We start from the raw sequence: 23,599 nt of genomic DNA on the forward strand, positions 1-23,599 counted from the left end.
AGAACACGCACAAAAGAAAACATAACCTTAGTTACACCTGGGTCGTGTTCAGTAGGTAGAAAACATTTTGGTACAGAGTGAAATGGGGAGGTACTACCTAAACATGTCCAATAAAAACACAGCTTTTTTGTTTTTCACTGCAAAGCGTTTTGCTACGGTGTACCCAACTGAACATGACCTCGAACTCTGTGGCAGTGACTTTTCTCTGAACTCTTTGAGCAGAGGGGCCCATGGCCCAAGTCAACCCTTACAGAGGGCTTCCACTGTTCTACAGTGTTAGGAACATATAGGAATACCAGCATATGTGGTCCATGCAGGAAACCCACAGCTATGGTGTTGCAAACCAACCAACAACTCCAACTGAGCCATCAAGCCCATGTTATACAAACATATATTTAAGACCAGAGTGTGTTACCTAGGATATCCTCGTAGACATTCTCCTCTGATAAAGTGCGTGTGAGGCCAAGTCGTGACTGAGCGTACCAGTCCACCCTGCTGCTCTCTGACGACGACTGCAGCAGATCCTCAAACTCATAGGACTTCCTGTAGGAGACACACACACACACACACACACAGATCAACCAGGTGGGAAATATATAATTGTGTAAGCGTGAGTCATTATCTCTGGTCCTCTGTAACTCAGTTGGTAGAGCATGCTGCTTGTATAGCCAGGGTAGTGGGTTTGATTCCCGGGACCACCCATATGTGCTCCACCAGTACGTATGCATGACTGTAAGTTGCTCTGGATAAAAGCATCTGCTAAACAGCTTATATTATTATTATTCATAATATTTTACTATAAGGGTCACAAATAATGCAGGTTGACGTTTATTGTCATGAGTGTTGTCCTGGATGCAGAACTAAGCGATTTCCCCTTGGATAGGCCAGTTGCAAAGTCAAAATTGGCTATAATATAGAAATGAATTAAAACAAAAATAAGCTTTTTGGTCTTGATTTAAGGTTAGGGTTAGCAGTGTTAAGGTTAGGGTTAGGTTTAAAATCAGATTTTATGATTTTGTGGCTGTGCCAGCTGGTGACCACACTGCAGAACTGCCTTCGGAAGAAGACTCATGAAGAAAAAGGCTAACCTGCACAAATAATCTGGCTATGGCTCAACTGTATTGGCTCGTGGTGAAAAAACGCAAGATGAACTGTTTGCATATTTTCTCTCTACTTCTGGGACCTGGGTAAGAGCTAAGAAAGACACCCATTTCTGTCTCGAACAAATACCCATCTATGTAGATGGAAAAGGTGTGTTGTGTGTGCCTGCGTGTGCTGTGTGTGCCTGCGTGTGTTGTGTGTGCATGCATGTGCTCTGTGTGCCTGCCTGCGCATGCGTGTGTTGTGTGAGACAGACAGACAGACAGACAGACAGACAGACAGACAGACAGACAGACAGACAGACAGACAGACAGACAGACAGACAGACAGACAGACAGACAGACAGACACACGCTTCTCTTGGACAGCTCTGAATGCCCGTCTCTGTTTGTTCTCCAGAGCTGCCTAACAGTCTGGCCCAGTGGGGAAACAGACAGCATCTCTTCCAATAGTCCAGCTATTGTACTGTAAAACTCCTAGAGAAAGACTAAGGCTGCACCCAACATGACACCCTGTTCCCTGTATAGTGCACTACTTTTGACCAGAGTCCCAAATAGGCTCTGGTCAAAAGTAGTGCACTATTTAGGGAATAAGGTGCCATTTTGGGCACACACTGACTGAGGTTGACTTCACAAAGGTTTTTGAAAATACAGACCTCAGCAGTGTGAAGCCTCCACATATGGTTTGGAATGTTACACAGCCAGACTTGGGCTAACAATAATGCAGTCTACTGAAGAAATCAATTGAAACATTTGAATCCACATTTGTACTTTCGTTGGATACTTGAAAACATGTATTGTGTTTTTAGAAGCCTTTTGTTTTTGCAGGTTGAGTTTATTGGGATGAATGATTTCCACTAGATAGGCCATCCATAAAGTCAGAATTGACAATGTATTATCAAAATTCCTGTGGCCGATACGTAAGCTTAATAAATATCGGTGATACTATCAAGAGCAGTGTGCGGTTTCCTTTTCCTTCACATGATCAAAATTCAGTGGTGGGCCGTCAGGGCCAGCAAGGCCTTCTCTGCTGGCCTAAACATCATCAGAATATAATTTCTTTTAAATATATTTTCCCACAAATATGCATTAAATTATTCCCCAGAGTAAGAGTTACACTCTTCATTTCATAGCTTTCCTCTTGGTTGCACTGCTTCCAGCCCCAGGTTGAGATTTGGAGGGCTGGTCTTTATGTTAGATCTTTTATCCAATCATATTCAGCCATCATGTGTTGCCAGGGGTCTAAAATCTGCCCTCAGGCCTTCAGAATCAACAGTGCGGGCGCTTGTAGCTTAAAGTGAATGTAAATTCAAATTTAGTGTCAACCAATCAGCTTTAGAGTTGTCTATTGTAAGCCTGCTGGTTGGGTCCAGTGTTACACAATATTGGATTACCAATATTGAGAGGCAGGTCCTATATGGGCAGGTCTCAGAACTAGGAAACTGAAATTGATCAACAAATTAATTTGTGTATTACGAAACTGTTTTTTCAACACACAATGGTGGAAGGAGAAGATATCGATTTGGTCGAGGATATAATTATAACGCCATTCTCGAGACAAACTTTTCAAGAAAAGTTAGACATTGTCAGGAGAGGTAGACGCCGATGCTACAAAGCCTGTCACAGGCGGGAAAGGGGTTCGTTCGCCACTTTCAACTATGAATGACTCACAGGCTCCGAGAAGCACTGCAAACTGTACTGCTGGGAATGCCTATTATTTGCAAGTGATCGATTTGGTGTTTGGAGCCACACTGGCTTTGCAAACCTGAGTTGTCTAACCAAGGCAGCAACGAGACACCAAAGTACAGCTGGGCACTTACAAGCAATGGTGCTTTTGAAAACTTTTGGGGACACCAGAGTGGATCTACAGCTCAACGAACAAGCGCGCAGGGCAACGGAGCTGCACAATGAAAAGGTATTGTACTCTTCCCCTGCAATTCTCTGAATAAAAATGTCAATTTCAAGGTGACGCAACGCCTGGTTATACTGTGTTTCTGTCTAAATGTATAGTGTCTAGAGCCATGGCATCATAATGATGGTAATAAGAGGTGGATTAATTCGGGTGGGACTGTGTAGGACTTCACTGAAGGCCCAGGTCCCAGAACCACGGCACGCTACTGTCAAAATTCCTGAAAACAAAAATGTGCTTGTTGTCTTTAATTTTACATATAGGGTTAGTATTAAGGTTAGCATTGTGGTTAAAGTTAGGGTTTAGGTTAGGGTTAGGTTTCAAATCAGATTTTATGACTTTGTGGCTGTGCCAGCTAGTGACTACCTTTCAGAGCTGCCTCCAATATATGAGTCATCCCAATAAATGCCAACATCCGCCTTTAGTGTCTCTTGTAGGACAGTTTAAGAACACACATTACACACGGACACTTCATGGCTAGCTGCTCATAGTTGAAAATGGAAGGTACTCTAACGCAATGCTATGATAGAGCCATAGAATTACTCAAACATAAGCCATTGATATTCCAAGGGCCACTCTACCACAGACACACAATGTAATATGTTATTGTTTCCTGCCAGGAGACTCTTGGCATGGTTCAGTGGTCCATGTGTACATTCCACAGCTCCAACCAATGACCTCATCCTCTAGAATGATGAGTAGAATGAGGATGACATCATCACCCCCTCCTCTGATTCATTGCAGATGTGCAGAATGAGAAGCTAAACTGGATGACAGGATAAAGTATGTGGGGTTGGGGAAAAACATGTACGGGCAAAGATGTCACTAAGAACTTTGTCAGAGTTTACATAAAATGCTGTACGGATAGAAAATACTGTACCACCGACCTTTTGCTGTGTAGCAATGAATTAATCTGAATCTGAGGGTGCTGTATTCCCTCCCATTACTGTCTCATTTCATCTCTGTCTGGTCTCTTACCTATTGCTGCTGTCTCTGGTTCTCTCTGCCCAGGGTCTTCTGCAGACTCCTGGAGGGGGGCAGGTGGGTAGGGGAGGCGGGGGGATGGAGGGCAGAGGGGGCAGGTTACGTCTCCCCTTGCCAAGGCCCAGGCCTGAGGCGGGGGTGCTGGGTGGGGTGTGGTGCTGGAAGGTGCGCTGGGGTTTGGGTAAGGGGTTGATAGATGGACTGGCAGCACCAGGCTCAGTGTACACGTTCTCAGGGTCACCTGACCTCCGCCGGCGCGTTGACCCCGCAACTTCCAGCGTCCCAAATATGGGCTCGTTCCCCTTCCTCTCCGCCCCCTCCTGCTCCTCCTGGGAAGGGGGGCAGAAATAGTTCCCAGGCAACACCAAGGAGGGCTTGGTGGAACCCTCTTTCATTGCCTGCTCCAGTTTCTTAATGTGAGTCAAAACAGACTTCTTGTCCTTAGCTGTCTCAGTGGATTTACTACTGCCTCTAAGGGGTCCTCTATCCAGTATCACCTCTCTGTCCCTGGTAGTGGGGCCCTCAGGAGACTTAGGCCGTAAATCCCCCAGCTTTCCTGAGTTCTCCTTCCCAGAGTCCTGCCTATCCCAGCTGGCCAACCACTTACTGTCGGACCTGTGGACCTCTGAGGTATTGGTGGTCTCCTTCTTTCGCACAGTCTCTGGTTCCTTCTGTGCTGTGTTCAGTGGGCATAGACCACTTCCAACTACAGGGGAGGTAGAAGAGGTAGGGGCGGTCTCCTTCTTTCCCTCCCATTGGGAGATCTTGTCCCGGATGCTGGCACTGGTCTTCAGACCCGCCGGGGTCTTGTTGAGTTTGCTACAGCCGCCCAGTCCATTCTCCATGGTGGTACGGGGGTCCGAGGTGGTTCTTTTGTGTGTGAGCATTGTGTCAATGGTGCCTGGTCCGTCCAGAGAGGAAACCAGGGGAGAGAGGGGCCGCTTGGAGGTGTCCCTGTCACCGCACACCACGTCTGGCCGCTGGGGGACCACAGACTGAGCCTCAACCTTCAAGCCGCAGCACTGGAGCCTACACACACACACACACACACACATTAGAGAAAGCAGTGCCAAACCCTTCCTGGTCAAAATAACTGTGAGCACCACACTATTTATCATATGAGTGGACATAGAATTACTGAGCACGGTTAAATGCACACAAGAATACAATTGTGGATAGTCAGATTAATATAAGTTTGTTTAAAACGTTTACATGCTTTGCAAAAACGATTTCCCTAATAATCCTGTTTACATGGACACATCTGCTATCAGAAATGTTGATAAATGTAGAAAATCACCAATCAAAATAAACATTCTACCAAAATGACCATAACATTTTTTCTTAGCCTATTTGATTCTGAGGTCAGACATATAACGTTTGTATGTGAAAACTATGATGCAAACTTTCAGTTTTTCCCGAACTGACTTCACTCGCAAATGAGAGGCTGCTGGTACAGATCAAGTCCTCCGCTGGAACACATTTATGCTGTTTACGTGTCCTAATATTTCAAAAGACTGCTCAGAAAACCAGGTGTTTTAACCGGCGTATCCTCACTTTGATTTTGACCTTATGCCGACTAAGATAAGCAGAGTAAGGTATTTACAGGACTATTTCCATACTCGGCCTACTGCCCTAATCAGTTTAATATCGAATTATTAGTGTGCATGACAGCTTTCAGAAGGACATTATTTGAGTACACAAAGCATTGTAGTTATTGACATCTCCTAATTCTGGATATCCACATAATATCTCTGTCATAACCCTCTAGCTACGTCAGATACAAAACAACTTGATTTTATGGAGTAAATGAGTAGGAATTCTCGTAAAACAACAACCCCCAGTAGAACCCAATTTGTGTCATTTCGGCATGATGACTGGGTGCTGACAGTTTGAACTCAAGGTTTTAGGTCAAAGTTTACAAGCAGCACAGCCATTTCTGGGAGGATGAAAGTGTACACAGCAAATGGAGAGACATGGGGTAGAGACATGCATTTTGTCTAAACTAAAGCTGAACCACTAACTGACTCCATCTTGGATCAAAGCCAGTTCAAATGATTTGGCTTTAAAACAAACGGAGGAAACGTGGCCTCTGACTGCAACTTCTGATGATATCGCATTATTGTATGTATGAAATTGAAAAGTCCTGCAATTTTGAGGGAAACTTAAAGGAAACGGACTGTTCAATCGAGTACATGCTTAACTGAATGAAGGACAAATGGAATGCAATATGTCACTTTTGGGGGAAAGGAGTTCCAATGACGGAGCTTAAGGTAGCTGGTGGTGGATAGTTGTCAATAATTGTTGATGAAAAATGGCAAATGAGAGAATAAGGGTAAGTTGACAGTTCCACACATGGCTAATAGGAAAGAGGAGAAGAAACAGGAAGCTATGCTGATGATGATGATTTGTTTGTATTACTGGATGAAGTTAGACAAGCATTTCGACTAGCCTTCCTGATAAAACGTAAACTACATTACAAATTCCCTTCAACTCCCTTACATTTGAATGATAAATGGTGTTGAAATATTATACAATTACGATTATGAACAACAAGGATGAGTGACTGATTTTTGGGGCGACAGATTCTCATTGTTTTATTAGTAGTTTGCTTTCTCTGCCTTCAGTTGAGGCTATAGTTTTTATGAAGCATGGAGCAGCAGAGGGGGGAAACTAAGTCAATCTGCAAAGCCAAGAAAAAGAGAAAGAGAGTGCGAAGGGAAGGGAGGGGAGGGGAGGAAAGGAGAGGAGGGTGGAAGAGCAACAGATGGAGGGAGGGAGGGAGGGGGATCAATAGTGTTCTCTTCTTCTTGGCAGGGGAATGGCCAGTTTCATAAAGAGAGCCTGGCTAAGAGCAGGGAACTATGGGAAGACTTCCTCTCACCCACAGACAAGGAAGGGTGGGGAGGGGGATGGTGGAGGCAGAAGGTGGGTACAACAACCATCTCTGACCAGCGGAGCAACAGAGGACGGGGAGACAGAGGAGGAGACAAGGGGAACAAGTTCAACTGGGTGAAGAGGAGTTTCATTAGAGGGAAGAATTGATATCTGTTGATTGGACTTTTCTGATATTTTGGTATTTCTTTAAGCTGTGCCATCCATGGCTTAGGGCTTCACCAGCACTAGCAACAGCAGGGTGCCCAGTAACAGTATCCAGCTGTCAGATGGAAACCTTTGCCCTTCTGCCCTTCCATTGTTGGAACACCACATGGGACAGTCTGACTGGCACTGTTGGCCTCAGATGGTTTCTAAGGGGTTCCATGGAGTGGATTATAAAATGTATACAGGAAGTAGTAATGCAATACATACCCGTTGACTGATTGGTAGATACAGTTGTCAGTGTTGGTACAGAGCAGCAGGGCCCTCCCACCAGTCATTGTGCTAGCAGCTGGCATCCTGCAATGACAGAGAGAGAGAGATACAGACAGACCGACACAGTCCAGTTAGCAGAGTTGGACTGCTAGTTAAGGATCATATCAACTCCACCTTATCTGACACCCTAGACCCACTACAATTTGCATACCACCCTAACTGATCCATGGAGGACGCAATCACCATTGCACTGAACACTGCCCTATCCCATCTGGACAATATAAATACTTATGTAAGACTGCTGTTCATCGACTATAGCTCAGCCTTCAACACCATAGTGTCCTCCAAGATCATCACTAAGCTCAGGACCCTAGGTCTGAACCCCGCCCTGTGCAACTGGGTCCTGGACTTCCTGATGGGCTGACCCCAGGTGGTGAAGGTAGGCAACAACACCTCTGCCATGCTGATCCTCAACACTCAGCACGCTCCTGTATTCCCTGTTCACCCATGCGTGGCCACGCAAGTCTCAAACTCAATCAGCAACTTTGCGGTCGACACAACAGTGGTAGGCCTGATTGCCAACAATGTTCCAGGAAAATAATCTCTCCTTCAACGTCAACAAAATGAAGGAGCTGATCGTTGACTACAGGAGACAGCAGAGAGAGAATGCCCCCTTCCACATCAACGGGGCCGCAGTGGAGAGGGTGAAAAGCTTCAAGTTCCTTGGCATGTGTGCGACAGTTTGGTGAAGAAGGCGCAACAGCGGCTTGGTCCCTAAGACCTCACAAACTTCTACAGATGCACCATCCTCAGATAATCGCACGGTATGCTTTCGCCGTAAAGCCTTTTTGAAAACTGACACAGTGGCTGGATTAACAAGAAGTTAATCTTTAAACTGATGTAGAACACTTGTATATTTTATTAATGTTTATTATGAGTATTTCTGTATTTTGAATTTGGCGCTCTGCAATTTCACAGGAAGAAGTTATACTGTGGGGATGACTAGTCAGGATCGAGGGAAAGATGAATGGCGCAAAGTACAGAGAGATCCTTATTGAAAACCTGCTCCAGAGCACTCAGGACCTCAGACTGGGGCGAGACAAGCACCCAGCCAAGACAACGCAGGCACGGCTTCGGGACAAGTCTCTGAATGTCCTTGAGTGGCCCAGCTAGAGCCCGGACTTGAACCCGATCGAACATCTCTGGAGAGACCTGATAATAGCTGTGCAGTGACAGTCCTCATCCAACCTGACAGAGCTTGAGAGGATCTGCAGAGAAGAATGGGAGAAACTCCCCAAATACAGGTGTGCCAAGCTTGTAGCGTAATACCCAGGAAAACTCTAAGCTGTAATCGCTACCAAAAGTGCTTCAACAAAGTACCGAATAAAGGGTCTGAATACTTATGTAAATGTGATATTTCATTTTTAACATTTTTATTTAATATATTTATTTTTTTGCTTTGTCATTATGGGGAATTGTGTGTAAATTGATGAGGGATAAAAAAATATATATATTTTAGAATAAAGGTGTAATGCAACAACATGTGGAAAAAGTCAGAACACTTCCCAAATGCACTGTACATAGAGTCATTGAACACTGGTCACTTTAATAATGTTTACATGCTGTTTTACCCACTTCATATTTACAGTATATACTGTATTCTAATCAGTAGGCTAATTTGGATTTTCCAAGTTCTGATGCTGCTGGTGGTCATTAGTAGCCTACCAAACGAACTGCCTGGTACTCAGCACTCTATTGTCCCTATCATCACCCTGACATCAATGAAAATGTAAGAGGAATTGTAATCAAACACTTCATGAGAGCCAATGAGCTCATGTTGCGCAACCTTTCTATAGGCTAACGTTTATATGTGCATGAGAAAAGTATGTTTTTTTTAAAGAGGAGGATCCCATCAGGTTTCTATAGGCTAGGCCTACTATATTTATTTCTCAACTTTCCTAATATTAAGCACATTGCTTCTCTTTAAAACAGGAATATAGCCTACCTGGCTGGCATGAAAATGAACCAGAAGAAAAGCATCCTCCATTCGCTGTATTTTTCCCCTGCCCTGTTTGGAGACAGGTGCATGATAATGGTCCATTCTAAATTAAACACATTTCACACAAATATTATTTAGTAAATGTAAAGACAAGATTAAATCAACAACGGTCTGATGGGTGACAATATTAGCCTATCACTTGATGTATATATTATATCTTGTGAATGACGCCCAGCTTGTGTGCAGTAAGGCAAGAAACAGTGCATGCCTTTTTTTTGCAACATTTTTCAAATCATTGTCGAACACCTCATGTAGCCTAGGCAACAGGCCTATATGTTTTTGATAAGGTTTATATCACAACTAACCGCTGTACAACGGTAGTAGAGCCTAACTGGCATACATACACAGCTCATTTGCGGTCAATAAGAATAGTGTTTTGCCGCTCATTAATTGCCTTTTACAACATTTGCGCTTATAGGCTACTAGTGTGTGCGCATTGCTACGCTTATAATGTGAGCTTGAAGATTTTTTTAAATAATAACTTGCAGATATTGTACAATCCAGGTGTGCAAAGCTCTTAGAGACTTACCCATAAAGACTGTAATCGTTGCCAAAGGTGATTCTAACATGTTTTGACTCAGGGTTGTGAATACTTATGTAAATGAGATCTTTCTGTATTTCATTTTCAATACATTTGTCAAAATGTCTAAAAACATGTTTTCAGTTTGAATTCAGGCTGTAACACAACAAAATGTGGAATAAGTCAAGGGGTATGAATACTTTCTGAAAGCACTTGTATACATATTTATAGACTCTGACATTGTTCATTCTGTAATTTCTTAATTTTTGGTATTTGGCTTATTGTTTTGTATTGTTAGGTATACTGCACTGTTTGAGGCATATGCATGAGCATTTCTCTGCACCTGCGATTACAATCAGCAAAATATGTCTACACGACCAATAAAATTGTGTTTTATTTTATTGCTGTTGATCTGTTAAATAACAAAGTGTTGTGGATGACCTGTATGCTCCCCATGAGTACCTTAAAATAGTTTAAGTCAAGTCAGTCAAAGAATTGGCCTGTCACCCAGAGACAAGTCTTGCATAGATATACCTCCAAATCACGTTGTTGTCACGCCTCCTTTGAGACATAAGTAAATACTAAGAGTCATACAGAATAATGGGGTGTATACTGGTTTTAAACCTCTAGCTTATTTCAGAGAGCCATGAAACTCCCCTAATCCCAGACTGCAGAGGAACAGACCTCACGGGTTCTGAGGCATCTCCCCAAACTGCAGTTCCTAGATTCCTACTTGATTAGTAATTGGAGGATACACTTGAAAATAAAGATTTAAATGATGTTGAACCTGCAGGAGTAAACAAAAGAGACGACTTTGAGTCCATCTGGCACACAGAAGGAAACATTTGGAAAATACTGGAAATTCCCCCATGTACTGTAATGCAGTTAAGGCCAATTAAGAAATCGTCAGCAACATTCCAACCCAGAAGAAGGGTAATTCAGTTCAACTTGAGAGGAACGCTGTTGACTTGATAACCTACTGTATCACACAATCTATCCTCTTTACTGACTACCTCTCCAAAATCTCTCAAGCAAGGACCTGAAATGTTTTTAAAAGAGGTTCTGACCCGTATTGTTTTAGCTTGTTACCCCTCCATCCAAAAAACAGTGCCAAGGTTAGTGTGAAAGACGTGCTGAGCCAGTTTGAAATTATTACTTGGTCCATTAGTCAAAGCATGAAGCCAGGTCTTGTTGGGCCGTAACCACACAAGCTCTAAGTCCCTCATCTCACAGTTACTATGCTCCCAGTCCCAATGCAGACTGGGGATGTGTCCTAAACGGCAGCATATTCCCTATATAGTGCACTAGTTTTGACCAGAGCCCTATGGGTCCTGATCAACAGTAGTGCATTACATAGGGAATTACGAATAGGGTGCTATTTGGGACCTGGCCAAAGCAGAGCACTCAACAACTAGGCCCATAAACGCTGATAAAGCGACCTGGCTTGAATTTGGCCCCAGGTCTCGGCCCCTGATTTGACCCAGGTGTTAACATGGCAGGGGACGAGTCTGGGCAAACGCCTGTTAGCACTTTGTCTTCCTGTCTGGTGTGAGTAAACGCTGACAGAGACAGACAGACAGGCGGGTAGACGGACAGACAGACAGCTGGACGGACAGACACGCACACATGTCACATACACACACACGTAGCTGGAAAAACAGCGTCCAACAGATAGGGGATTGTGCGTGTGTGTGACCAGATGTGCTAGAGGGCTTCAAGGCATCCATGGGCCGTTAAACATTTCCTGAGCACTGCCCACTCCAACAAACGCTCCCTCAACCCCCAATAAATATGCATCAGCTAACCCTGCTGCCATCCATCCCCAACCTTCAGTATGCAGCGATTGCCTCCCCAGTCGGGTCAAATTCCACACATTGCTGTCCCCAGAACAGCTGAACAAGTCAAGGAAGAAAATATGCCACAATTTGGCTGAATTATGTTAAAGTTGTTGACTAGCTGAACTATTCCTTGGCTGAGTCAACTGTGTAATTGGCCCAGTGGGTCTGTCCAGCGTTTTGAAACTGCACAGCTCACGGGTTGTTGTTTTTTTTCACTTAAGTGTGTAATTATAACTTGACACTGTGGAGAAATTATGCTTTTGGCTGATAAAATGTACTTGGTTACAGTTAAGAGGTTTATCTCTCGGTCTCTCTTTCAGTTTCTCTTTCTCTCTCTACTCCCCCCTCTCTCTCCCTTTCTCCCACTCTCTGGTATCTGTTGGAGCAGTACTGGGCTAGCCCCCAGAGAGAGAGGAGGAGGTTTGTTTCAGCCCCTCGCCTGCCAGCCTGCAGGCCCAAATTATTTTCAGCTGTGAGCTAAGCGCTGGTTACATGTTTGAGGGGAAACATCAACATTTTTTCCCCCTTCCCTCTCTTCTCTCTCTGCCTCTTCTTTCTCTACTGAAACCAAACAGGAACAAATTCAGAATAGAAATCCAGTGGATGGGGATGGGGGGAGGGGACATAAGAAGAATGTATGTAGCCTCAGAAAAATGTAGTGTAGTTTTACATTTAATTTGTTTTCTGGGTCAGCAAGAGGGGGGTGAGCATCACAGAGGAGGAGAACAGGGGGGAGGAGAGAGTAAATGGAGGGAGAGAGAGGAAAGAGGGAAGGAAAGTAGATATTGTGAAGAATATTATGAGTATAACATTACACTGTGAAAAAGTTGAGGGTTTCAGCTCTCATTCATTGTTTGGAGCCCAGGGTGAGAACACAAAGTGCTGTTCTATGAGTTCTGTTTGGCTCACTAAAGCACAGTATTCCCTACAGTTGAACCTGTTCCATGGACCCTGAGGAACACTTTATTGTTGAGTTGAATGTTGAGTGTAACTCATGTTGACCATTACAGGCTCCAGGTTTCTGAATGAGTCATCAAACCTGGCATTAGCAGGCAGCTCCATATGAAACTCCCCTTCACTCTGAATGTGACATGCAGTGAATCCATACCTAATAATGTTGTAAATCTGACAGTGTTGCCAGGACATTGTATTGGTGGCCGGGCTGTTACCGTGGTAACTAAATCCATTGGAGCAATAGAGGGGAGAGAGGGTCAGCAGCAGGGTATCAGGACCCATCAGTTGCATAACAACGTTTCTTTTTATTTAACCAGGCAAGTCAGTTAAGAACAAATTCTTATTTACAATGTCATCCTACCCCCTACTATACCAAACCCGGACGATGCTGGGCCAATTGTGCACCACCCTATGGGACTCCCAATCACAGCCAGATGTGATGCAGCCTAGATTCAAACCAGGTACTGCAATGATGCCTTTGCACTGAGATGCAGTGTCTTAGACCACTGTGCCACTCGGGAGCCCCAAATTTGAGCTGTTCTTGCCATAATATGGACTTGGTCTTTTACCAAATAGGGCTCTCTTCTGTTTACCACCCCTACCTTGGACAACACAACTGATTGGCTCAAATGCATTAAGGAAGGAAATTCCACAAACTATTTTTTAACAAGGAAATTAAATGAATTCCATGTGACTACATCATGAAGCTGGTTGAGAGAATACAAAGAGTGTGCAAAGATGTCATCAAGGCAAAGGGTGGCTACTTTGAAGAATCTCAAATATAAAATATATTTTGATTTGTTTAACACTTTTTTGGTTATAACATGATTCCATATGTGTTATGTCATAGTTTTGATGTCTTCGATATTATTTTACAATGTAGAAAATAGTAAAAATGAAGATAAACTGTTGAATGAGTAGGTGTTTCCAAACCTTTGACTGGTACTGTACATGCATACTAAATACACGTTATCTGTGACCTTACGTCCCAATATTAACATTCACATACCATCTTCCTTGTCTTACGTCCCTTACGTTACTCCAACCCTCTGCAGTTTCCTATTAGGCTCACTCCTGTGTTGTTTATGTCACTGGAGCTGCCTCCAGATCCAGTGACCATCCATCCGCTGATAGGAATCTGAGTGAGTTAGCCATGGGCTTGTCAGTGATTTTGTCAGTGCCAGTATGACTGGTGTGGAATCAGCATTTATGACTTGATGTGATGAGCTCTGGTGATGTCAGTGAAATGATCTAGAAGGTTCCTGAAGGGATGTTCAGTGTCAGTGCTGATGGGCGGCAGGTAGCCTAGTGGTTAGAGCGTTGGGCCACTAGCCTAAAGGTTGGTAGATTGAATCCCCGAGCTGACAAGGTAAAAATCTGTCGTTTTGCCCCTGAACAAGGCAGTTAACCCATTGTTCCCAGGCTGTCATTATAAATAAGAATTTGTTCTTAACTGACCTGCCTAGTTAAATAAAAATAAATAAATAAAAGGTCCAGTGTTGAGTCTTGCTGTTGTCAGTTCTGTTGTCAGTGCTGAGTTCTGCTGTTGTCTGTTCTGTTGTCAGTGTTGAGTCTTGCTGTTGTTGAAATTATCTAGAAGGTCCCTGAAGGGATGTTCAGTGTCAGTTCTGTTGTCAGTGTTGAGTCTTGCTGTTGTCAGTTCTGTTGTCAGTATTGAGTTTTGCTGCTGTCAGTGTTGAGTCTCGCTGTTGTCTGTTCTGTTGTCAGTGTGAAGTCTTGAAGTGGTCAGTGGAGTTGTCAGTAATATTGCCAGTGATAGGTCTCGCTATTGTGAGTAGTGTTGTCAGTTTTATCTGCATGGCCAGTGTCTTAGAGCTCTGGAGGCCTGCCTGGCACTCCTCACAGCTGTTTCACATAAAGATTTCATCCTACTGACCGTTCTGTCCCGTAGGAACTAACACCATGACATCACCTCTCTTCTCAGGGAGCCTCCAGAATAGGGGAGCGCTCAGTAATTTCCACATACCTAAAAAGGACAAGGCCCCAGATATCCCAGCTAGCCAGAAGGGCCGCTACACCAAAGAGGGACTGTCCTTGGATGATGATTCACTATAGTGGTTGAACTCTAATTGCTGCCCCAAGGAGACGGGCTACAGTAGCAGAGCAGTAGAGCCAGACGGAGAGAGCTGCTCAAAACTGCAGAAGAGATTTGCAGTTTTTTTTCGCTCTCCGTCTCTCTGTCTCTGTGTAGGGCCGTATCCATCCTCACATGATGTGGTTTTCTTTAACATATGCTAAAGCCTCGTCTGCAATCAATTTAACTCACCACTTCACATTTAGCAATCTCTCTGTGGAACAGTGAACTTTGCAAACATTATTTTCTTTCTTTCTTCCCATCCCTTTCCTTCGCTGTAGGAAAGTAATATGATGGGGTGTATGTGGGAGGGATGGAGGGATTTCTAATCCTGTCTTTCTTTTTACTCTGAAGGAACTACTCCTTGAACAAGAGTATGCCAGAGGTAATGCTCAGCCAATTTGCTGTCAGCCCTGCAGGATCACAGAAAAGATATGACACGATGTGCCAGTTCAAATGATGTGCTGGGGATTTCACCGGATCACATGCTGACTTGACCTGCTTCAGTCTGACAGAGAATCATGAGAGAGGGAAGAGAGTGGGGAAAGAGGCTGGTGAAGGTGAAGGCTGTATGAGGGAGTGAAGGAAGAGGGGGTGGGCAAATAAACAATGGAATTTCAGTCAGTCTCGCTCTCTCCCCTCCTCCCCCTCTCTACGGCCTGTCCTGTCCAGGGCCCCAGCCTCTTTCCCAAGCCGATTCCATAGCAGGGGTCTGGCTAGCAGCCAAGCAGGTCGACCGTAAGTGCAACAGGCCTCTGGACTTCTCTCTCCCTGTCCTTCCCCCTCTCACTCTTTTATCTCGTTACCCTTTCCCTTTCCCTTGCTCCCTCTCCCTCCCTCCCTCTCCCTCTCCCTCCCTCCCGCTCCCCCCCCCTCTCTCCCTTGCCATCTACCTCTCTCCAACCATCCCTGCATTTCCTAGCTGGATGTAGTAAACATCCCTATTAGGCAACCCAAGGGAACTCAGAGGACACACACACACACACTCCGCTGCCCATGTCCCATCCCAGGCCCAGCGGGACACCCCCTAGCATGGTGCGCCTCTGCTCAGTCCTGTCGCCCCTGCCCCCTCCCTCCATTGTTAGCCAATGTTAAAGGATGGACAGCAGACAGAAACAGAACTAGGTTCACCACAGAATGAGACAGGAACTCAAGGGGATAGCACAAACAATACAATGTTTCAATCCAATCTAAAAAATAACCTTGTCATGTATTTTTCACACCCAGTACCACATGTATTGTTATTGTATAAGGGAGATACCAAGTCAGTTGTTCAACTGAAATGTGTCTTCCACATTTAACCCAAAACCTCTGAATCAGAGAGGTACAGGGGGCTGCCATAATCGACATCCACGGCACAGTGGGTTAACTGCCTCGGGCAGAACAGGGATTTGATCCAGCAACCATTCAGTTACTAGCCCAACACTCTAACCATTAGGCTACCTGCATACAGCTGTAAGTAGTCCCTTATAAGACAAGGGTGTCTAGTGTCTACCCCACAAAAAAACTGTAAGAGTGAATGAAATATTAGCACATTGGGTCCCTTATAGCCAACCTCACAGGATATAGAGTAATTATAATGAACAGCCATAACCCCAGAGACTAACCACTCTGCCATTTCAGAAGCCATGTATTGTTTTGTTTGTCCTTGTGTTTTTTGATGACAGACACCTAGACAGAGAGGAAGTGTGGATGACAGGATGTGGGTTAAGAGCACTACTTCCTGTGCCCTCGCCATCCCACTCACTATGGTGTAGGCAGATAAACTCCCACTGTAAGAACCCAGAGACCTCTTGACAAATGGGACAGTTCCTCTGCTCTGCTCTCCACAAGGATACAGAAGGAGGTTCCATGGTCAATGAAAAAGGCCTGATTCCTCTCCACCTGTCAAAGCTGAGCTTGTAAATGTGCAGAAAACCCCACAGTTATCAGCCAGGAAACCGTAACAGGCTTTTAATAGTAAGGGCTTCTCTTCTATTCCTAGTGCAGCCCATTCCACATCCGACTGGCGCTGCAAATGGTGCGGCTAGCAGGCTAACAATGTGCTTAAAGACTAGGCTCCAGATGCAGAGGTTTAGGGTGAAGTTACTGACACCACGGTCTGATAAGCAGAGAAAGGAAGAAGAAGAAACTGGTGTGGGCTCAACTCTACTCCTTGGCCCTAAGTATAGAAAGTAGGGATGTGTACAGTTCTTACAATATTAGAATATCTGAACGGACATTAGTATTAATTTTTGGGTGAACATAATTTTTTGCGAGAAAAACAATTCTAGCCTATTATAGGCCTATTTTAACCTGATTTTAACACTGAAAAGGCATTTTCTAAATTAAATTTGAATATCACTGGTCATCCCCAAAGCCAACACATTCTTTGGCCGCCTTTCCTTACAGTTCTCTGCTGCCAATGACTGGAACGGAAAGCTAGAGACTTATATCTCCCTCATTAACTTTAAGCATCAGCTGTCAGAGCAGCTTACCGATCATTGCACCTGTACATAGCCCATCTGCAAATAGCCCACCCAACTACCTCATCCCCATGTTGTTCTTTTTTTGTTCTTTTCCACCCCAGTATCTCTACTTGCACCTCATCATCTGCACATCTATCATTCCAGTGTTAATGCTAAATTGTAATTATTTTGCTACTATGGCTTATTTATTGTCTTACCTCCCTAATCTTATTACATTTGCACACACTGTATACAGATTTTGTATATTGTGTTATTGACTGTACGTTTGTTTTTCCCATGTGTAACTCTGTGTTGATGTTGTTGTCTCACTGCTTTGCTTTATCTTGGCCAGGTCTCAGTTGTAAATGAGAACTTGTTCTCAACTGGCCTACCTGGTAAAATAAAGGTGATTTTTTTTTTAAATGTACCATGGCATTTCTAATGATTCATTTCATAAAGCAAACTTTTCAATGTAGTTTTATGATGTGCACGATGCAAACCATAAAAAAGACCGATAGCCAACTGCCGTGTAGCTTGTTGGTAACATCAACATGTTAAATGTGCAACCAGAGGGGAAAAAAATTCTAGATCACCCGTACTCCACACACAGAGACGCATGCAAAGCTCTCCCTCACCCTCCATTTGGTAAATCTGACCACAACTCTATCCTCCTGATTCCTGCTTACAAGCACAGATTAAAGCAGGAAGCACCATAAAAAAGTGGTCATATGAAGCAGATGCTAAACTACAGGACTGTTTTGCTATCACAGACTGGAACATGTTCCGGGATTCTTCCGATGGCATTGAGGAGTACATCACATCAGTCACTAGTTTTATCAATAAGAGCATCGAGGACGTCATCCCCACAGTGACTGTACGTACATACCCCAACCAGAAGCCATGGATTACAACATTCACACTGAGCTAAATGGTAGAGCTGCCGCTTTCAAGGTGCGGGACTCTAACCCGGAAGCTTACAAGAAATCCTGCTCTGCCCTGCGACGAACCATCAAACAGGCAAAGTGTCAATACAGGGCTAAGATTGAATCATACTACTCCGGCTCCGACACTCGTCTTATCTGGCAGGGCTTGCAAACTATTACAGACTACAAAGGGAAGCACAGCCGCGAGCTGCCCAGTGACACGAGCCTAACAGGCGAGCTAAATCACTTCTATGCTCGCTTCGAGGCAAGCAACACTGAAGCATGCATGAGAGCATCAGCTGTTCAGGACGACTGTGTGATCACGCTCTTCATAGCCGACGTGAGTAAGACCTTTAAACAGGTCAACATACACAAGGCTGCGGGGACAGACAGATTACCAGGACGTGTGCTCCGGGCATGTGCTGACCAACTGGCAGGTGTCTTCCCTGACATTTTCAACATGTCCCTGATTTAGTCTGTAATACCAACATGTTTCAAGCAGACCACCATAGTCCTTGTTCTCAAGAACACAAAGGCAACCTGCCTGCACAAGCATTTCGCTACACTCGCATTAACATCTGCTAACCATGTGTATGTGAGAGCTTCAAGTTTCGTGGTGTCCATATCAAAGAACAAACTAGAATGGTCCAAACACACCAAGACAGTCGTGAAGAGGGCACGACAAAGCCTATTCACCCTCAGGAAACAAAACATATTTGGCATGGGTCCTGAGATCCTCAAAAGGTTGTACAGCTGCAACATCGAGAGCATCCTGACTGGTTGCATCACTGCCTGGTACGGCAATTGCTCGGTCTCTGACTGCAAGGCACTACAGAGGGTAGTGCATACGGCCCAATACATCACTGGGGATAAGCTGCCTGCCATCCAGGACTTCTACACCAGGCAGTGTGAGAGGAAGGCCTTAAAATTGTCAAAGACCCCAGCCAACCCATAGACTGTTCTCTCTACTACCACATGGCAAGCGATACCGGAGTGCCAAGTCTAGGACAAAAAGTCTTCTCAACAGTTTTTACCCCCAAGCCATAAGACTCCTGAACAGGTAATCAAATGGCTACCTGGACTATTTGCATTGTGTGCCCCCCCATCCCCTCATTTTACACTGCTGCTACTCTCTGTTTATCATCTATGCATCCCTCATTTTACATACTACCAGTGCTGCTCCCACATATTGGCTAACCGGGCTATCTGCATTGTGTCCCACCACACGCCACCCGCCAACCCCTCTTCTATGCTACTGCTACTCTCTGTTCATCATATATACATAGTCACTTTAACCATACCTACATGTACATACTACCTCAATCAGCCTGACTAACCGGTGTGTGTATGTAGCCTACGTTTGTAGCCTCGCTACTGTATATAGCCTGTCTTTTTACTGCTGTTTTATTTCTTTACCAACCTATTGTTCACCTAATACCTTTTTTTGCACTATTGGTTAGAGCCTGTAAGTAAGCATTTCACTGTAAGGTCTACACCTGTTGTATTCGCACATGTGACAAATAAACTTTTCTTCGATTTGATTTGTTTGTTTGCCAATCAACGTGGCAAAGATGCTCAATGTGTAGCAAGTGAAGTGAGAGTTCACTAATGCAATGCACGATGGAATAAAATTATGGAATTAAAAGTTAGCAAAAGGAGAAGGAGTAGGCTATCTGAATGGGTTTGGGGAGAAAGCACAGCATGTGGCCTCATTTAGCCTAACTAGCTATAGTTGGTTAGCTAGCCTCTCTAGTGTACTCCAGTTAAGACAGGCAATGCTATATGAGATGACAAATAACATTGTGGTGGATACAAGTTAGCTAGTCTTGGCTGTGGCAAAGTTAGCTAGTCTTGGTTCTCCCTCCGTCTGCTCGCTACACACACCACCCTATATAACCACCACCAGCTGCAGCAATAGAGCACCAGCATCTCCCTCGTGCAGCAGTGCTCAGGTTAAAAACTTAGCTATGTTTTAGCTATGTTTTATAAAAACACATCTATTTCGAATATCCAGATATCAGACAAAAATGAATTATACTTTTCGAATAGTGAAATTATTTCAAACCCCCATCCCAAATGGAAAGAGTAACCTTGAGAGCAGAGAAGAACAGGAGAGGTGACAAGAGGAACAGAACAAGGGAAAAGAGACAGAACAGAGAATAGCAAGAGAATGGAAGAGAAAACAAGGAGAGGAAGATGAATTGGTGAGAGAGAGAAGCAGAGAAGTAAACGATCCCTATTCAACCCATCTGAATCACACTCCTACACACTCCCTCCATCCCCTCTACAGGCCTGTATTCCCCTCCTCCTTGCAGGCAGAGACTCCTGCATGTTGCTGCTCCTCACTCATCCCAATCTGCTATCAATTACCCTCCTGGCTCCACTGACCACAACCAATGCCAGCCAATCCCAAAGCCTGCTCTACTGAGTACATCTAGCTAGCTACAAATCTGGCCCTCGTTTCCCAGTTGCAATGTAATTTAAGGGTTATAATGTTGTAACGGTTCTCTTTAGCTGAAGGAGAGTCGGACCAAAATGCGGCGTGTAGATTGCGATCCATGTTTAATCAACAAACGTAAAACACGAATCAATACAAAAACTACAACAACCGTGGAAACGTAACGAAAACCGAAACAGCCCTATCTGGTGAAAACACAGAGATAGGAACAATCACCCACAAACACACAGTGAAACCCAGGCTACCTAAATATGGTTCCCAATCAGAGACAATGACTAACACCTGCCTCTGATTGATAACCATATCAGGCCAGACATAGAAATAGACAAACTAGACATGAAACAGAATGCCCACTCAACTCACACCCTGACCAACCAAAACATAGAAATATACAAAGTAAACTATGGTCAGGGTGTGACAGTACCCCCAAGGTGCGGACTCCGGCCGCAAAACCTGAACCTATAGGGGAGGGTCTGGCTGACTGGCAGATCTGGAAGAGTCTGGCTGACTGGCGGATCTGGAAGAGTCTGGCTGACTGATCTGGAAGAGTCTGGCTGACTGGCGGATCTGGAAGAGTCTGGCTGACTGGCGGATCTGGAAGAGTCTGGAAGAGTCTGGCTGATCTGGAAGAGTCTGGATCTGGAAGGAAGAGTCTGGCAGACTGGCGGATCTGGAAGAGTCTGGCAGACTCTCTGGAAGAGTCTGGCAGACTGGCGGATCTGGAAGAGTCTGGCAGACTGGCGGATCTGGAAGAGTCTGGCAGACTGGCGGCTCTGACTGCTCCATGCTGACTGGCGGCTCTGGCAGCTCTGGCAGCTCCTTGCAGACTGGCAGCTCTGGCAGCTCCTTGCAGACTGGCAGCTCCTTGCAGACTGGCAGCTCCTTGCAGACTGGCAGCTCTGGCTGCTCCATGCAGACTGATAGCTCTGGCTGTTCCATGCAGACTGACAGCTCTGGCTGCTCCATGCAGACTGACAGCTCTGGCTGCTCCATGCAGACTGACAGCTCTGGCTGCTCCATGCAGACTGGCAGCTCTGGCTGCTCCATGCAGACTGGCAGATCTGGCTGCTCCATGCAGACTGGCAGCTCTGGCTGCTCCATGCAGACTGATAGCTCTGGCTGTTCCATGCAGACTGACAGCTCTGGCTGCTCCATGCAGACTGACATCTCTGGCTGCTCCATGAAGACTGACAGCTCTGGCTGCTCCATGCAGACTGGCAGCTCTGGCTGCTCCATGCAGACTGGCAGCTCTGGCTGCGCTTAACAGGCAGGAGACTCCGGCAACACTGTAGAGGAGGAAGGCTCTGGCAGCGCTGGAGAGGCGAGGCGCACTGTAGGCCTGATGCGTGGTGCTGGCACTGGTGGTACTGGACCGAGAACACGCACAGGAAGCCTGGTGCGGGGAGCTGCTACCGGAGGCCTGGGGTGTGGAGGTGGTACTGGATAGACCGGACCGTGCAGGCGCACTGGAGCTCTTGAGCACCGAGCCTGCCCAACCTTACCCGGTTGAATGCTCTCGGTCGCCCTGCCAGTGCGGCGAGGTGGAATAGCCCGCACTGGGCTATGCAGGCGAACCGGAGACACCGAGCGCAAGGCTGGTGCCATGTAAGCCGGCCCAAGGAGACACACTGGGGACCAGATGCGTAGAGCCGGCTTCATGGCATTTGGCTCGACGCTCAATCTAGCCCGGCCGATACGCGGAGCTGGAATATACCGCACCGGGCTATGCACCCGCACTGGGGACACCGTGCGCACCACTGCATAACACGGTGCCTGCCCGGTCTCTCTAGCCCCCCGGTAAGCACAGGGAGTTTGCACAGGTCTCCTCCCTGGCGTAGCCCTACTCCCTGTGAGCACCCCCCCAATAAATTTTTGGGGCTGACTCTCGGGCTTCCTTGCCAACCGTGTTCCCTCATATCGCCGGCTCCTCTCTCCGGCTGCCTCTGCTCTCCTCGCTGCCTCCACCTGTTCCCATGGAAGGCGATCCCTTTCCGCCAGGATCTCCTCCCATGTATAGCAACCCTTGCCATCCAATATATCGTCCCATGTCCAATCCTCATTGCGCCGCTGTTGCTGCCTTTGTTGCTTCTCCTGTGGCTCCTGCCTGTTGACACGCCGCTTGGTCCCGTTGCGGTGGGTGATTCTGTAACGGTTCTCTTTAGCTGAAGGAGAGTCGGACCAAAATGCGGTGTGTAGATTGCGATCCATGTTTAATCAACAAACGTAAAACACGAATCAATACAAAAACTACAACAAACGTGGAAACGTAACGAAAACCGAAACAGCCCTATCTGGTGAAAACACAGAGATAGGAACAATCACCCACAAACACACAGTGAAACCCAGGCTACCTAAATATGGTTCCCAATTAGAGACAATGACTAACACCTGCCTCTGATTGAGAACCATATCAGGCCAGACATAGAAATAGACAAACTAGACATGAAACATAGAATGCCCACTCAGCTCACACCCTGACCAACCAAAACATAGAAATATACAAAGTAAACTATGGTCAGGGTGTGACAAATGTACCAGAGTGTGTTTAGAGTGTTTCCCAAACAAGCACATAAAAAGAATGTTCGCTAAGTGCGTTGTTAGACGATGTATGTGATGGGATCGAAAGAAAAGCAGCGCTGCTCTCGGGTCAGCTTTCTATATTCAAATCTTACCTTAACATTAGAATTATTCAACACTACTGATGATGGATCAGCTTCTAGAGCAAGGGTCGAAAACAGTCAACCTGCAGGCCAAAACTGGCCAGGAAGGGATTTTGTTTGCCCCCAGGAATTCAGCAAAAAAAATGTTTAATTCGCAAAGACAAAAATCAGAATATACATCTCTCTGGTAAGAAGGGTGGGGGTATATGTTTCATGATTAACGATGATGATTGTTACGATGGTGTAATCGTAAACAAAACATACAGAAACTGAAGTCCTTTTGTTCAACTGACATAGAATTCCTCACAATCAAATGCCTACCGTATTATCTCCTAAGAGAACTC

The 23,599-nt window shown here is 45.3% G+C and overlaps 1 protein-coding gene across 3 annotated transcripts in view; it reads right to left on the minus strand.

The window, feature by feature from the left end:
* Positions 1–23,599, minus strand: part of LOC112228501 (DENN domain-containing protein 2A-like) — a 50,166-nt gene that overhangs the window by 15,061 nt on the left and 11,506 nt on the right. For 2 of the 3 annotated variants that reach the window (XM_042302340.1, XM_042302303.1), the window contains exons 2-5: positions 9,307–9,369; positions 7,299–7,385; positions 3,987–5,021; positions 416–543 (exon numbers count right to left, since the gene is read on the minus strand). In XM_042302340.1, coding sequence (XP_042158274.1) covers positions 416–543; positions 3,987–5,021; positions 7,299–7,385; positions 9,307–9,341 — 1,285 coding nt within the window. In that variant the 5' untranslated portion in view covers positions 9,342–9,369. The remainder of the gene's footprint in view (positions 1–415; positions 544–3,986; positions 5,022–7,298; positions 7,386–9,306; positions 9,370–23,599) is intronic. The other variant, XM_042302362.1, reaches the window with a different exon arrangement.

The sequence above is a fragment of the Oncorhynchus tshawytscha genome, linkage group LG01 (assembly GCF_018296145.1).
Source record: "Oncorhynchus tshawytscha isolate Ot180627B linkage group LG01, Otsh_v2.0, whole genome shotgun sequence".
Classification (NCBI taxonomy): Eukaryota; Metazoa; Chordata; class Actinopteri; order Salmoniformes; family Salmonidae; genus Oncorhynchus; species Oncorhynchus tshawytscha.